The following is a 14,369-nucleotide window of genomic DNA, read 5'->3' on the forward strand; positions in this document are numbered from 1 at the left end:
ATGACAAGCCTGATTTAACCCTGACCTTGTCGCACGACAAGCCCGATTTAACCCTCACCTAGTCGCATGACAGTTACAATGACCAGTTAACCTACCCTGTATGTCTTTTGAGTGAGGGAGGAAACCGGAGGACTCAGAGATAACCCACGCACTCCACGCAGAGGACATTCCATATGCTACCTTAAAATTCCTTTTATTACGGGTAACCCACCTACCGAGAGATTACCAGGAGCGCTGCTTGCACAGGGCCCTTAGCGTTGTCAGTGATCCCTCCCATCCTTCCAACAGTCTCTCTCTGTCCCCTACCATCAGTCAGGAGATACCGTAGGCATTAGGACAAGGACTGTTAGGATAGGAAACCACTTCTTCCCCAAGGCCGTAACACTACTGAACTTCTTGCCCCACCCACTTCTCATCACGTATGAAGCACTGGTAGCATTATATTGTTTACATTTTATGATTATGAGGACAGTCAGTCCTCTTTTACTGTCATTTAGTAATGCATGCATTTAAGAAATGATACAATATTTTTCCATTTTAACTTGTGTCATGAATGCACCTTATTGCTTCTAAATTTATGTGTGGCAACACTACTTCATGTTTTGTGTATGTGAGTTCTATGTACTGTGTTGTGCACCTATGTCGGGAGGGACGTTGTTTCATTTGACGGTATAGATGTGTACGGTTGAATGACAATAAATCTAACTTGAAAAAATAAATACCAAAAACATCCTCTACATTGGCATAGGTGGGATCACAGCAGCCTCGAGGTCAGCGTTAACACTTTACAGCACTCGTGATCGGAGTTTAATTCTTGCTGGCGTCTGTAAGGAGTTTGTACGTCCTCCCCGTGAGCACACGGTTTTCCTACAGACGCTCCGGTTTTCTCCCACATTCCAGAGGTGTCACAGGTGGGGATCGGTGAGCTGTGGGCATGTTATGGCAACACTTGCGGGCTGCCCCCACCTCACTGTGTTGGTTGTTGACGCAAATGGTGCATTTCACTGTATGTTTCGATGTGCGTGAATCAATATCAGAATCAGGGTTAATGATTCTGAAATTCGTAGTTTAGTGGCAGTACATACAGTGCCAAGAAAATGTATTCACCCCCCCTTTTGGAAGTTTCCATTTTTTGTTGTTTTACAGCATTGAATCACAGTGGAGTTATTTTGGCTTTTTTTTTGACGCTGATCAACAGAAAAACACTCTTTCATGTCAAAGTGAAAACAGCTCTATACAAAGTGATCTAAATTAATTAAAACATTAAACACAAAATAATTGATTGCATAATTACTCGCCCCCTTCAAGTCAGTATTTAGCAGATGCACCTTTGGCAGCAATTACAGCTTTGAGTCTGTGTGGATAGGTCTCTATCAGCTCTGCACATCTGGACACTGCGGTTTGTCCCAATTCTTCTTAACAAAAGTACTCAAGCTCTGTCAGATTCCATGGGGATCGTGAGTGAGCAGCCCTTTTCAAGTCCAGCCACAAATTCTCAATTGAATTGCGGTCTGGACTCTGACTTGGCCACCCCAGGACGTTAACTTTGTTGTGTTTAAGACATTCCTGTGTAGCTTTGGCTTTATGCTTGTGGTCATTGTCTTGCTGAAGAACAAATCTCTCGGGTCGCAGTTCTCCTGCAGACTGCATCGGGTTTCCTCTGGGATTTCACTGTATTTTGCTGCATTCATTTTGGTGACCCCCCCCCCCACCCCACTAGACCCCTTCTTGCACGGTCACTCAGTTTTTGAGGACAGCTGCTCTAGGCAGATTTACAGCTGAGCCATATTCTTTCCATTTCTTGATGATGGACTTAACAGCACTCCAAGGGATATTCAGTGACTTGGAAGTGTTCTTGTATCCATCTTATGACTTGTGCTTTTTAAGAACATAAGAAATAGGAGCAGGAGTCGGCCATGTGTCTCATCAAGCCTGCTCTACCATTCAATAAGATCATGGCTGATTTGGCCATGGATTCATCTCCACCAACCTGCCTTTTCCCCATAACCCTTAATTCCCCTACTTCACAAAAACCTATCCAACCTTGTCTGAAATATATTTACTGAGGTAGCCTCCCCTGCATTGGGCAGAGAATTCCACAGATTCACCACTCTCTGGGAAAAGCGGTTCCTCCTCATCTCCGTCCTAAATCTTCTCCCCTGAATCTTGAGGCTACGTCCCCTAGTTCTAGTCTCACCTACCAGTGGAAACAACTTTCCTGCCTCTATCTTATCTACCCCTTTCATAATTTTATATGTTTCTATAAGATCTCCTCTCGTTCTTCTGAATTCCAGTGAGTTCAGTCCCAGGCAATTCAATCTCTCCTCATAGTCTGACCCCCTCATCTCTGGAATCAACCTGGTGAACCTCCTCTGCACCACTTCCAAAGCCAGTATATCCTTCCTCAAGTAAGGAGACCAGAACTGCACACAGTACTCCAGGTGCAGCCTCACCAGTACCCTGTGCAGTTGCAGCATAACCTCCCTGCTCTTAAATTCAATCCCTCTAGCAGTGAAGGCCAACGTCCTATTTGCCTTCTTGATAGCCTGCTGCACCTGCAAACCAACCTTTTGTGATTCATGCACAAGCACTCCCAAGTCCTTCAGCACAGATTATTTAAATAATAATCTGCTGTTCCATTTTTCCTTCCAAAGTGGATGACCTCACATTTACCAACATTGTACTCTATCTGCCAGACCCTTGCCCACTCACTTAACCCATCTATATATCTCTCTGCACACTCCCTATATCTTCTGCACAATTTGCTTTTTTATTCAATTTAGTATCATCAGCAAACTTAGAGACACTACACTCGGCCCCCTCTTCCAGATCGTTAGTGTATATTGTGAACAGTTACAGGCCCAGCACTGACCCCCGCAGCACATCGCTCACCACTGATTGCCAACCAGAGTAACACCCATGTATCCCAACTCTCTGCTTTCTATCAGCTAACCAATCCTCTATCCATGCTAATTCACCCCCGATTCTGTGCATCCTTATCATATGGATGTCTTTAATGAGGCATCTTATCGAATGCCTTCTGGAAATCCAAGTAAATAACGTCCATCTGTTCCCCTCTATTCACCACACTACATCCTCAAAGAACTCCAGTAAGTTTGTCAAACAGGATCTGCCTTTGCTGAATCCATGCTGTGACTGCCTGATGGATCCATTTCTTTCCAGATGCCTCACTATTTCTTCTTTAATGATAGCTTCAAGCATTTTCCCAACTATGGATGTTAAACTAACTGGCCTATAGTTACCTGCCTTTTGCCTACATCCTCTTTTGAACAGTGGTATAACATTCGCCCTCTCCCAATCTGCCAGGACCTGCCCAGAGTCCAGAGAATTTTAGTAAGTTATCACCAAAGCCTCTGATGTAACTTCTGTCATTTCTTTCAGCACTATTGTATTGAGGTCCTCACCTCCCATCCTATCCATAACATCTCTCTTTGGCATGTTAGACGTGGCCTCCACCATGAAGACTGACACAAAATAGTCATTCAAAGCCTCGGCCACTTCCTCATTACCCAATATCAATTCCTCCTTCTTGTCCTCCAAGGAACTAACATTCACTTTAGCCACTCTTTTCCGCTTTATATAATGATAAAAACTTTTACTATCCGTTTTTATATTTTGTGCTAGTTTATTTTCATAATCTAGCTTCCCTTTCTTTATTGCTTGCTTAGTGGTACTTTGTTGCTTTTTAAAGTTTTCCCAATCTTCCAGTTTACCACTACTCTTGGCGACTCTGTATGCATGAGCTTTTAGTTTAACACCTTCTTCTTATTTCCTTAGTTATCCAAGGCTGGCTCTCCCCACCATTACTGTCTTTGCTTTTAACTGGAATATACTTTTGTTGAGCACCATGAAAAATCTCTTTGAAAGTCTTCCACTGTTCCTTAACTGTCCCACCATATAGCCTGAGTTCCTAGTCTAAACTAGCCAAATCCTCCCTCATTCCATTGTAGTCTCCATTGTTTAAGCAATCAAACTATCGCACCCTCCATTTGTATGAGAGACTCAGTCATACTGTGTCATTCTTTCCAAGAGGATCCTGAACTACAAGATCAATAATTTTACCTGTCTCATTGCACAGGACCATATCTAAGACAGCATGTTCCCTTGTAGGTTCAGTAACATGCTGTTCAAGAAAGCCGTCATGGATGCATTCTATGAAATCTTCCTCAAGACTGCCTCAACCAACTTGATTCACCCCATCTATGTGCAAGTTAAAGTGCCCCACGATAACTGTTGTTCTATTCTTACATGCCTCAGATATTTCTCTGCTTATTGCCTGTGCCTCTGTAATGTTATTATTTGGTGGCCACTAGACAACTCCCACCAGTGAATTTTTTTTCACCTTTACTATTCCTAACCTCTACCCAGATGGATTCAACATTCTGCTCCTTAGATCTTGTATCGTCTCTCACTATCACCCTGCTCTCATCTTTAATTAAGAGCGTTACCCCACCACCCTTATCTTCCTGCCTATCCTTCTGTATTACCTGATATCCTTGGGTATTCAATTCCCAATCCTCTCCACCCTGCAACCTTGTCTCAGTAATGGCCACTAAAGCATACCCCTTTGTACTGATTTGTGCCACAAGTTCAAATTCTACGGGCATTCAGATAAAGTGCCCTTACACTCATTGTACTTTTAAAATCCTGTAATCTTTTTTCTCGTGCTAATCGGCCACCGCTCCCTAGCATACTCCTGGCTAACGTTCAGTCCCCGGACAACAAGCTTTGTGAACTGAGAGCCAGAATCTCCTATCAGTGGGAAACAAAGGAGTGCAATGTTTTGTGCTTTGTGGAGACTTGGCTGATGGCGGAGATACCGGATCATTCCATCGAGCCCTCTGGGTTCTCCCTGTTCTGGGCAGACAGGTTGAGGAACCTCACTGGGAAGAGTAAAGGAGGAGGGGTGTGCTTTATGGTCCACAATGCTTGGTGCGACCCCCAGAATGTGCATGCCCTCAAATCCTTTTGTTCCCCTGATCTGGAATACCTGGTGCTGTTGTGCAGACCCTTCTGGCTGCCTTGGGAGTTCACGGCTGTTACCATCACAGTAGCGTACATTCCACTGCAGGCTGGTACTGACCTGGCTCTCAAGGAACTGTACAAGACCATCAACACGCTGGAGACTGCACACCCAGAGGCTGCCTTCATCATCGCCGGTGACTTTAATCGAACGTCGCTGACTAAAGTCTCTCCGAAGTTTTGTCAGCACATCCAGGTGAGCACTCATGGAGATAAAACACTTGACCACTGCTACACTCCCTTCTGCAATGCTTTCAAAGCTCTCCTTTGCCCAGCTTTTGGAAAATCAGACCACTCTTCGATCCTGCTTTTGCCGACTTACAGGCAGAAGCTGAAACAGGCAGCCGTAGTTAAAACCGTCCACTGTTGGTCCGACCAATCGGTCTCCATGCTGCAAGACTGCTTCGATAGCATCGACTGAAATGTCTTCCATGTTGAGGATGTCTCCAAGTTCACGGATGGAGTCACGTGCTTCATCCGGAAGTTCATCGATGATGCTGTCCCCCAGAAGTCGGTCAGGGTCTTCCCGAACCAGAAACCCTGGATCAATAGTCTTTGCGAGCAGCACTGACCACGTGACATAGAGCTTACACTGCCAGCAATCAGTAGGAGCCCAAGAAAAGCAGCCATGCTCTGCACAAAGCAATCAAGGCTGCGAAACAACGATACAGGGACAAGTTTGGGTCAAGATTTACAATGAATAGCACACGGGACTTGTGGCGAGGACTGCATATCATCGCAGACTACAAAGCCAAACGTTGTGGTGCTGCCAACATTGCAGCCTCTCTCCCAGATGAGCTCAATTGCTTTTACACTCGGTTCGATGTTGCTAACTCTGACCCTCCGAGGAAAGCCACCGCTACAACTTGCAACCTGGTCATCTCTGAGGCTGAGGTATGCAGATGTTTCCAACGAGTGGACAGTCACAAGGCTGCGGGACTGGACGACATCCCAGGGCGGGTACTCAGGATGTGCGCAGCACAACTGGCAGGTGTGTTTACAGACATTTTTAATCTCTCCCTCCTCCAGAGTAGAGTGTCCTCCTGCTTCAAAACATCCACCATTGTCCCTGTGCCAAAAAAGACTAAGGTAACATGTCTGAACAACTGGCGTCCTGTCACACTCACCTCAATAATAAGCAAATGCTTTGAGAGGCTGGTCAAGGACTACATCTGCAGCTTGCTACCACCCACACTGGATCCCCTACAATTCACCTACCAACACAACCAGTCGACAGATGACACAATAGCCACAGCTCTACGTACCGTCCTTACACATCTGGAGAAGAAGGATGCTTATGTGAGAATGCTGTTCTTGGTCTACAATTCAGCATTCAACACCATAGTTTCATCCAGGCTCAACAAGAAGCTCAGAGATCTCAGCCTTCACCCTGCCTTGTGCAGCTGGATCATGGACTTCCCGTCAGATCACCAGCAGGTGGTAAGAGTGGGCTTCCTCACCTCTGCCCCTCTGACTCTCAACACAGGTGCCCCTCAGGGCTGTGAACTAAGTCCCCTCCTTTACTCTCTGTATACCCATGACTGTATCGCCACCCACAGCTCCAATCTGCTAATTAAATTTGCTGACGACACTACACTGACTGGCCTAATCTCAAACAATAACGAGGTGGCCTATACGGAAGAAGCCAACTCTCTGATACAGTGGAGTCAAGAATACAACCTCTCCCTCAATGTCACAAAGACAAAGGAGCTGGTTGTGGATTACAGGAGGAATGAAGACAGGCTGACTCCTATTGACATCAATGGATCTGGGGCTGAGAGAGTGAACAGCTTTAAGTTCAAGGGCATCCACAACACCGAGTATCTCACGTGGTCTGTACACACCAGCTGTGTGGTGAGAAAAGCACAACAGCGCCTCTTTCACCTCAGACGGTTGAGGAAATTTGGTATGGGCCCCCAAATTCTAAGAACTTTCTACAGGGGCACAATTGAGAGCATCCTGACTGGCTGCATCACTGCCTGGTATGGGAACTGTACTTCCCTCAATCGCAGGACTCTGCAGAGAGTGGTGCGGACAGCCCAGCGCATCTGTAGATGTGAACTTCCCATGATTCAGGACATTTACAAGGACAGGTGTGAAAATAGGCCGGAAGGATCATTGGAGGCCTAAGTCGCCCAACCACAAACTGTTCTAGCTGCTACCATCTGGGAAGTGGTACCGCAGCATAAAAGCCAGGACCAACAGGTTCCGGGACAGCTTCTTCCAACCAGGCCATGAGACTGATGAACTCACGCTGATTTGAGTATATTTCTATGTTACATTGACTGTTCTATTTATTATAAATTACTGATTGCACATTTAGACAGATGTAATGCAAAGAGTTGTACTCCTCATGTATGTGAAGATTGTAAGTAATAAAGTCAATTCAATTCCCTTTTGCACTTGACTTTTCTTTACTCCACTCTTACATTTCCCTTTCTCATCTTTTGCTTTTTCTTTACCTTTATCTACACTTTTCTCTTTTACTTTATCCGTACTTCCTTCTCCAATCTGTTGACCTCCCCACCCACTACTATTTAGTTTAAAGCCCTGTCCACAGCCCGTTATGCGATTCGCCAGGATCCAGGTCCTATCACTGTTCAGGTGGAGCCCGTCCCATTGGTACAGCTCCCTCCTTCCCCAATCCTGGAGCCAATTTCCCATGAATTCAAACCCACTTCTCCCACCCCAACCCTGGAGCTTCACATTTAACTCTCTAATCTTCTTGACCCTATGCCAATTTGCATGTGGCTCAGGAGGTGATCCAGAGATTACTGGCTTTCTGGTTCTGCTTTTTAATTTAGTCCCTGGCTGCTCAAATTCCCTCGGCAGAACCTCTTTCCTCATTCTACCCATGTCATTGGTGCGCACATGGACCACATCAAATGGATCTTTCCCCTCCCACAGCAAATTCCTCTTCAGGCCAGATAAGATGTCCTGAACCCTGAAACCAGGCAGGCAACACACCCTTCTGGATGCTCTATCCACACGACAGAGAACTTTGCCTATTCCCCTGACTATACTATCCCCAATTACCACCACACTTCTCTTCTTTCCATCCTTTTGAGTGGCTCCCTGAACTACGGTGCCACAGTTAGGGTGCTCATCCTTCCTACAGCCCTCACTGTCATCCACACAGGGAGCAAGAATCTCAGACCTGTTGGACTAGTTCGAGGGCTGAAGCTCCTCCAGCACTGTCTCTTGGATCCCACTCGCAGTCACACCCTCTTGTCCCTGGCCACAGATCGAATTTGAGGCAGCTAATCTAATGGGTGTGACCACCTCCTGAAACAGAGAATCCAGGTAACTCTCCCCCTCCCCGATGTGCCGCAGTGTTTGAGGCTCAGATTCCAGGTCATCAGCTCTGAGGCTGAGTTCCTCGAGCAGCCAACACTTGGAATGTTCCTTTGTCTTCACATTGTAGTTTTTGCCAAGGTACTGACTCACCAGCAGTTGGAACTTCCAGCTACAACTTGTATTTTTACCACAGTCAATTGAAACACCTTGACTGCACACAGGTGATCTCCATTTGTCTAAATATGTGACTTCTGAAACCAATTGGTTGCACCAGTGATGATTTGGAATGTCACATTAAAGGGGGTGAACACTTATGCAATCAATTATTTTGGGTCGGCATCGACGAGTTGGGCCAAAGGGCCTGTTTCTGTTCTGTATAACTTGTCACAGTAAACACAGAACCTCTTTTAAAAACGAAAGCACAGTTGCAGCTATTTTGCAACTCTGACTGTAACACAGTGTGAGTTGATGAGAAATTGACTCATTTCGAGGCACTAGTGTGGGATGGAGCTCACGGGCCAGACTAACTTCGGAAACATTGAAGGTGGCTGTCATATTTAATTGTCATTCAACCATACTCATGACTACAGCCAAACAAAACAGCGTCCCTCTCGGGCCAGGGTGTAAGACACAGTGCCAACAGTCAGGCGCAGCGCGTAGTATGTATCGTACGTATAACTATGATAGCACAAAAACATAAGATGTGGGAGCAGATTTAGGCCATTTGGCCCATCGAGTCTGCTCCCCCATTCCATCATGGCTGATTCCGGATCCCATACAACCCTATACACTTGCCTTCTCGCCATATCCTTTGATGCCCTGACCGATCAGGAAACTATCAACTTCTGCCTTAAATATGCCTATGGACTTGGCCTCCACCGCAGTCTGTGGCAGAGCATTCCACAGATTCACTACTCTCTGGCTAAAAAAATTCCTCCTTACCTCTGTTCTAAAAGGTCCTCAATTTTGAGGCTGTGCCCTCTAGTTCTGGATAACCCCACCAGAGGAAACATCCTCTCCACGTCCACTCTATCTAGTCCTTTCAACTCTCAGTAGGTTTCATTGGGATTCCCCCAACATTTTTCTAAATTCCAGTGAGTACAGGCCCAAAGCTGCCAAACACTCCTCATATGTTAACCCCTTCATTGCTCCTGTACCTCCTCTGGACTCTCTCCAATGACAAGACATCCTTTCTGAGATATGGGGCCCAAAACTGGCAACAATACTCTAAGTGCCGCCAACTAGTGTCTTATAAAGCCCCAACATTGTTTCCTTGCTTTTATATTCTATTCCCCTTGAAATAAATGCCAACATTGCATTTGCCTTCTTTACCACAGACTCAACCTGTAAATTAACCTTCTGGGAGTCTCGCCAGAGGGCTCCTAAGTCCTTGAAAAGGACCTTGGTAATTGTGGTCATGACTTACAGCGGACTGAAACACTTGAGTGTATAGACATTAAGAAAGAGGATGTGCTGGAGCTGTTGAAAGGTATTAAGTCTGATAAGTCGCCGGGACCGGATGGGATGTACCCCAGGCTATTGTGGGAAGCAAGGAAGGAGATCGCTGAGCCTCTGGCGATGATCTTTGCATCATCAGTAGGGATGAGAGAAGTACCAGACGATTGGAAAGTTGCAAACGTTGTTTCCTTGTTCAAGAAAGGAAGTAGAGATAGCCCAGGAAATTATAAACCAGTGGGTCTTGCATCAGTGGTGGGCAAGTTGTTGGGAAAAGATCCTGAGAGGCAGGATTTATGAGCATGTGGAGAGACATGCTGATTAGGAATAGTCAGCATGGCTTTGTCAAGGGCAGGTTGTGCCTTACGAGCCTGATTGAATTCTTTGAGGATGCAACAAAACACACTGATGAAGGTGGAGCAGTGGATGTAGTGTACATGGATTTCAGTTGGGCATTCAATAAGGTTCCCCGTGCAAGGCTCCTTCAGATAGGAATGAGGTATGGGATCCAAGGGGACATTGCTTTGTGGATCCAGAACTGGCTTGCCCACAGAAGGCAAAGAGTGGTTGTAGATGGGTCATATTCTGCATGGATGTCGGTGACTTGTGGTGTGCCTCAGGGATCTGTTCTGGGACCCTACTCTTTGTGATTTTTATAAATGACCTGGATGAGGAAGTGGAGGGATGGGTTGGTAAGTTTGCTGATGACACAAAGATTGGAGGTGTTGTGGATAGTCTGGAGGGTTGAGGAGGTTACAGCAGGACATCAACATGTTGCAAAACTGGGCTGAGAAGTGGCAGATGGAGTTCAACCCAGATAAGTGTGAAGTGGTTCATTTTGGTAGGCCAAATATGATGGCAGAATATAGTATTAATGGCAAGACTCTTGGCAGTGTGGAGGATCAGAGGGATCTTGGGGTCTGTGCCGATGGGACACTCAAAGCTGCTGCGCAAGTTAACAGTGTTGTTAAGAAGGCATTCATCAACCCAGCGACTGAGTTCAAGAGCCGTGAGGTAATGTTACAGCTATATAAGACCTTGGTCAGACCCCACTTGGTGTACTGTGTTCAGTTCTGGTCACCTCACTACAGGAAGGATTTGGATACTATAGAGAGAGTGCAGAGGAGATTTACAAGGATGTTGTCTGGATTGGAGGGCGTACCTCATGAGAATAGGTTGAGTGTACTTGGCCTTTTCTCCTTGGAACGACGGAGGATGAGAGGTGACGTGGTAGAGGTGTATAAGATCATGAGGAACGTTGATCATGTGGGTAGCCAGAGGCTTTTTCCCAGGGCTGATTTAAGGTGCTTGGAAGTAGGAAGTAGGTACAGAGGAGATGTCAGGGGTAAGTTATTCACAGAGAGGATGGTGGGTGCGTGGAATGGGCTGCCAGTGAAGGTGGTAGAGCTGGATACAATAGGGTCTTTTAAGAGACTCTTAAATAGGTACATGGAGCTTAGAAAAATGGAGGACTATGCAGTAGGGAAATTCTGGGCAGTTTCTAGAGTAGATGACATGGTAGGCACAGTATTGTTGGCCAAAGGGCCTGTAATGTGCTGTAGATTCCTATTTCTGTGTTTTACAAACTACCCCCTGACACTCACAGACCTCTGGCACACTGCTAGTGTCTTCCACAGTAAAGACTGATGCAAAGTACCCATTCAGTTCATCTGACATTTCTTTGTTCCCTATTATGACTTCACCAGCATCATTTTCCAGTGGTCCAGTATCAACTCTCACCCGCTTTACTCTTTATATAAATGAAAAAACTTCTGGTATTCTGCTTTACATTATCAGCTAGTTTGCCCTCATATTTCCTCTTTTCCCTTATAGCATTTTTAGTTACCTTTCGTTGGATTTTAAAAGCTTCCCAATCATCCAACATATAGTTAGAAAAAATATCTAAAAAGTAATAATGTAGCCCAATCCCTGAATGTCATGGCCTTTAGATCAATGGTGCATGGATGTCGTCCTGAAGCCACATTTCTGCAGGAAAAGGCCACAGCAGTTCCTCATATCATGCAGTGCAGCCACAAGTGAAAATAATCCAGATTGTCCTTCCAGGAGCAAACACTGGAGGGCAGCACCACCAGGAGGGGCCAGCTCCCCACCAATAGAGAATCCAGAGGCAGACAGCCAGCTCCAGCGTCTCTTTCGCCACTGACCACGGCAGGTGACCCCGGAGGCCTGAATGAGGGCCTGGTCCACACCACAACAGGGGCCTTGCAGCTCCCTCGCCGTCGATCTTGTCGATGAGCCGGTGAATCAAACTCTCAGTATTCTGCATTACCGGTGCCCAACAGAGTCCTGCAGTCACAACAGGAACGTCCCACTCCGTCTGCTGGAACGTGCACTGCCAGTGACGCCCTCTTCCCGCTAAATCCAGACCCCAGCGCATTATTAAAATGGACGGAGGGGAACCAAGGGAAATCAGAAGAGAAGCCAGGGGAAAGAGTAGACGGTTGTTTTGACCATCATTTTGGAATTGGAAGTGGTAAATCGGTTTATTATCGTCACTGAGGTTTAGTGAACAACATGCTCAAAGTTCAAAGTGAATTATTACCAAAGTCACTTTATTAGACACACCTGTACACCTGCTCATTAATGCAAATATCTAAACAGCCAATCATGTGGCAGCAACTCAGTGCGTAAAAGCATGCAGACATGGTCAAGAGATTCAGTTGTTTGGGCCAAACACCAGAATGGGGAAGAAATGTGATCTAAGTGATTTTGACCATGGCATGGTTGCTGGCGCCAGAATGGGTGGATTGATTATCTCAGAATCTGCTGATCTCCTGGGATTTTCACACACAACAGTCTCTAGAGTTTACAGAGAACGGTGTGAAAAAACAAAACCCATCCAGTGAGTGGCAGCTCTGTGAGTTGCTGGTGGAGAGACTCTGTCCAGTACATCATAGTCACAACCCTCCCCACCATCGGTCGTATCTACAGGTGCTGCTGCCTCACAAAGGCAAAACCCATCATCAAAGATCCCCATCGCCCGGCCACGCCATTGTCTCGCAGCTCCCTTCAGACAGGAGCACCACGTCAGCCCAATGTCCCACACCACCGGTTTCAGGAACAGATTCGATTAATTTGATCTGTCACGTGATGTTGATCTTCTCTGTGTGAAAGGTCTCGAAAGGAGCTGAAAGAGCAAGAGAAGAAACGAGAGAAGGAGGAAAAGAGAAAACAAGAGCAGGAGCAGAGGGAGAAAAAGAGGGAGCAGGAGATGAGGAAGAAATTCAAGGTAATGAACGTGGCTCCGATCTATCATCCCTTCCGATCAGTTCACAACAAACGTTGTTTCTCAGGAAATGGGCTGTCCATGGGGTGGAATGGTGACAGTGACCTGGGTTCAATTCCCACTGCTGCCCGCACGGAGAATGTATGTTTTCCCTGTGACTGTGTGCGTTTCCTTTGAGTGTGACGGTTTCCTCCCACAGGCCAAAGACGTAGAGGTTAATAGGTTAATGGGAGGAATTGGGCAGTGTGGGCTCGTTGAGCCAGAAAGACCTGTTGCCGTGCTACATCTCTTAAAAAAAATAAACAAAATAAATCTCTATGTTGGTCTAACAAGTACCGAAATACAGTACAACACAAAAGGCCATTTGGTCCATTATGTTTGTGCCAGATCTCCCTTCATCCTGTACCCATTGGTCTTTGTCACAACTGCACATTTTTTTCTCTTTTGACTTTGGGAGAGGACCTGTGGAGACATTGCCAAGGCTGGGATTGTATTCCCTGGAACATCAGACCTGATAGAGGTCAATAAGATCGTGAGGGGCATAGATGTAGTCCTTTTTCCCAGAGAGGGGGTGATGAGAACAAGGGGGCACAGGCTTAAGATCAGAAGTGAAAGATTTAGAAGGGTGTTTTGTATCTGGAGTGAGCTGTTGGAAATAGTAGTTGAGGTAGGCACATTAGCAACATTTAGAAGCCATCTCGATAAGTCTATGGATAGGCGAGGTATACAGGGCTATGTTGGGTGGTGGGCTGGAGTTACATCTCTACCAAGGAAGGTGTAATGTGCTCCTTCCCTCTGAAAGCCTACAGCTCACCCTTGGACAAGGTGTGTAGGCTATTGTAATTGGTGGAAATGTACAGAATCCACAACCACCAACACTGAGTTGGGGTTCTTTAAGAGGCTGGTCTGACGTGATGACATAATTACATAAAGGACTTTAACTGCACTTTGTGCTGAATTTTTTGGAGTTCAGTAAATGAGTTGTAAGTTTTGTTCTTAAACATAAAACACCTCACATCATTTTATTTGTGAAAACCTACACTGGTGATCCCGATGCTCTAGGCCAATTCCGGAGTTACTGAACATGTCGGCCAACGCAGTGGCCTTGAAACTGCTGGAGTTTTGGGAGCAAAATGCCGTCACTCAGTTTGTACAAGGAGAGGCCCAATTTATTCTGTGAGAAATCTCCACCGACAACACCGAATTTTACATTGTGGTAGCATCGCTCAGCAACTCCACGGCTGCAAGAATGGTGAGTCTGCTTGAACACGATAAATACTGATCACTGAAAACTCACCTTTTACACTACCAGAGTCTGAGCACACTT

The 14,369-nt window shown here is 46.0% G+C and overlaps 1 protein-coding gene across 1 annotated transcript in view; it reads left to right on the forward strand.

Annotated features, from left to right (window-relative positions):
* Positions 1-14,369, forward strand: part of LOC140197472 (FYN-binding protein 1-like) — a 235,315-nt gene that overhangs the window by 171,697 nt on the left and 49,249 nt on the right. The window contains exon 7 of the mRNA XM_072257432.1: positions 12,931-13,045. Coding sequence (XP_072113533.1) covers positions 12,931-13,045 — 115 coding nt within the window. The remainder of the gene's footprint in view (positions 1-12,930; positions 13,046-14,369) is intronic.

Source organism: Mobula birostris, chromosome 5, assembly GCF_030028105.1.
Source record: "Mobula birostris isolate sMobBir1 chromosome 5, sMobBir1.hap1, whole genome shotgun sequence".
Lineage (NCBI taxonomy): Eukaryota > Metazoa > Chordata > Chondrichthyes > Myliobatiformes > Myliobatidae > Mobula > Mobula birostris.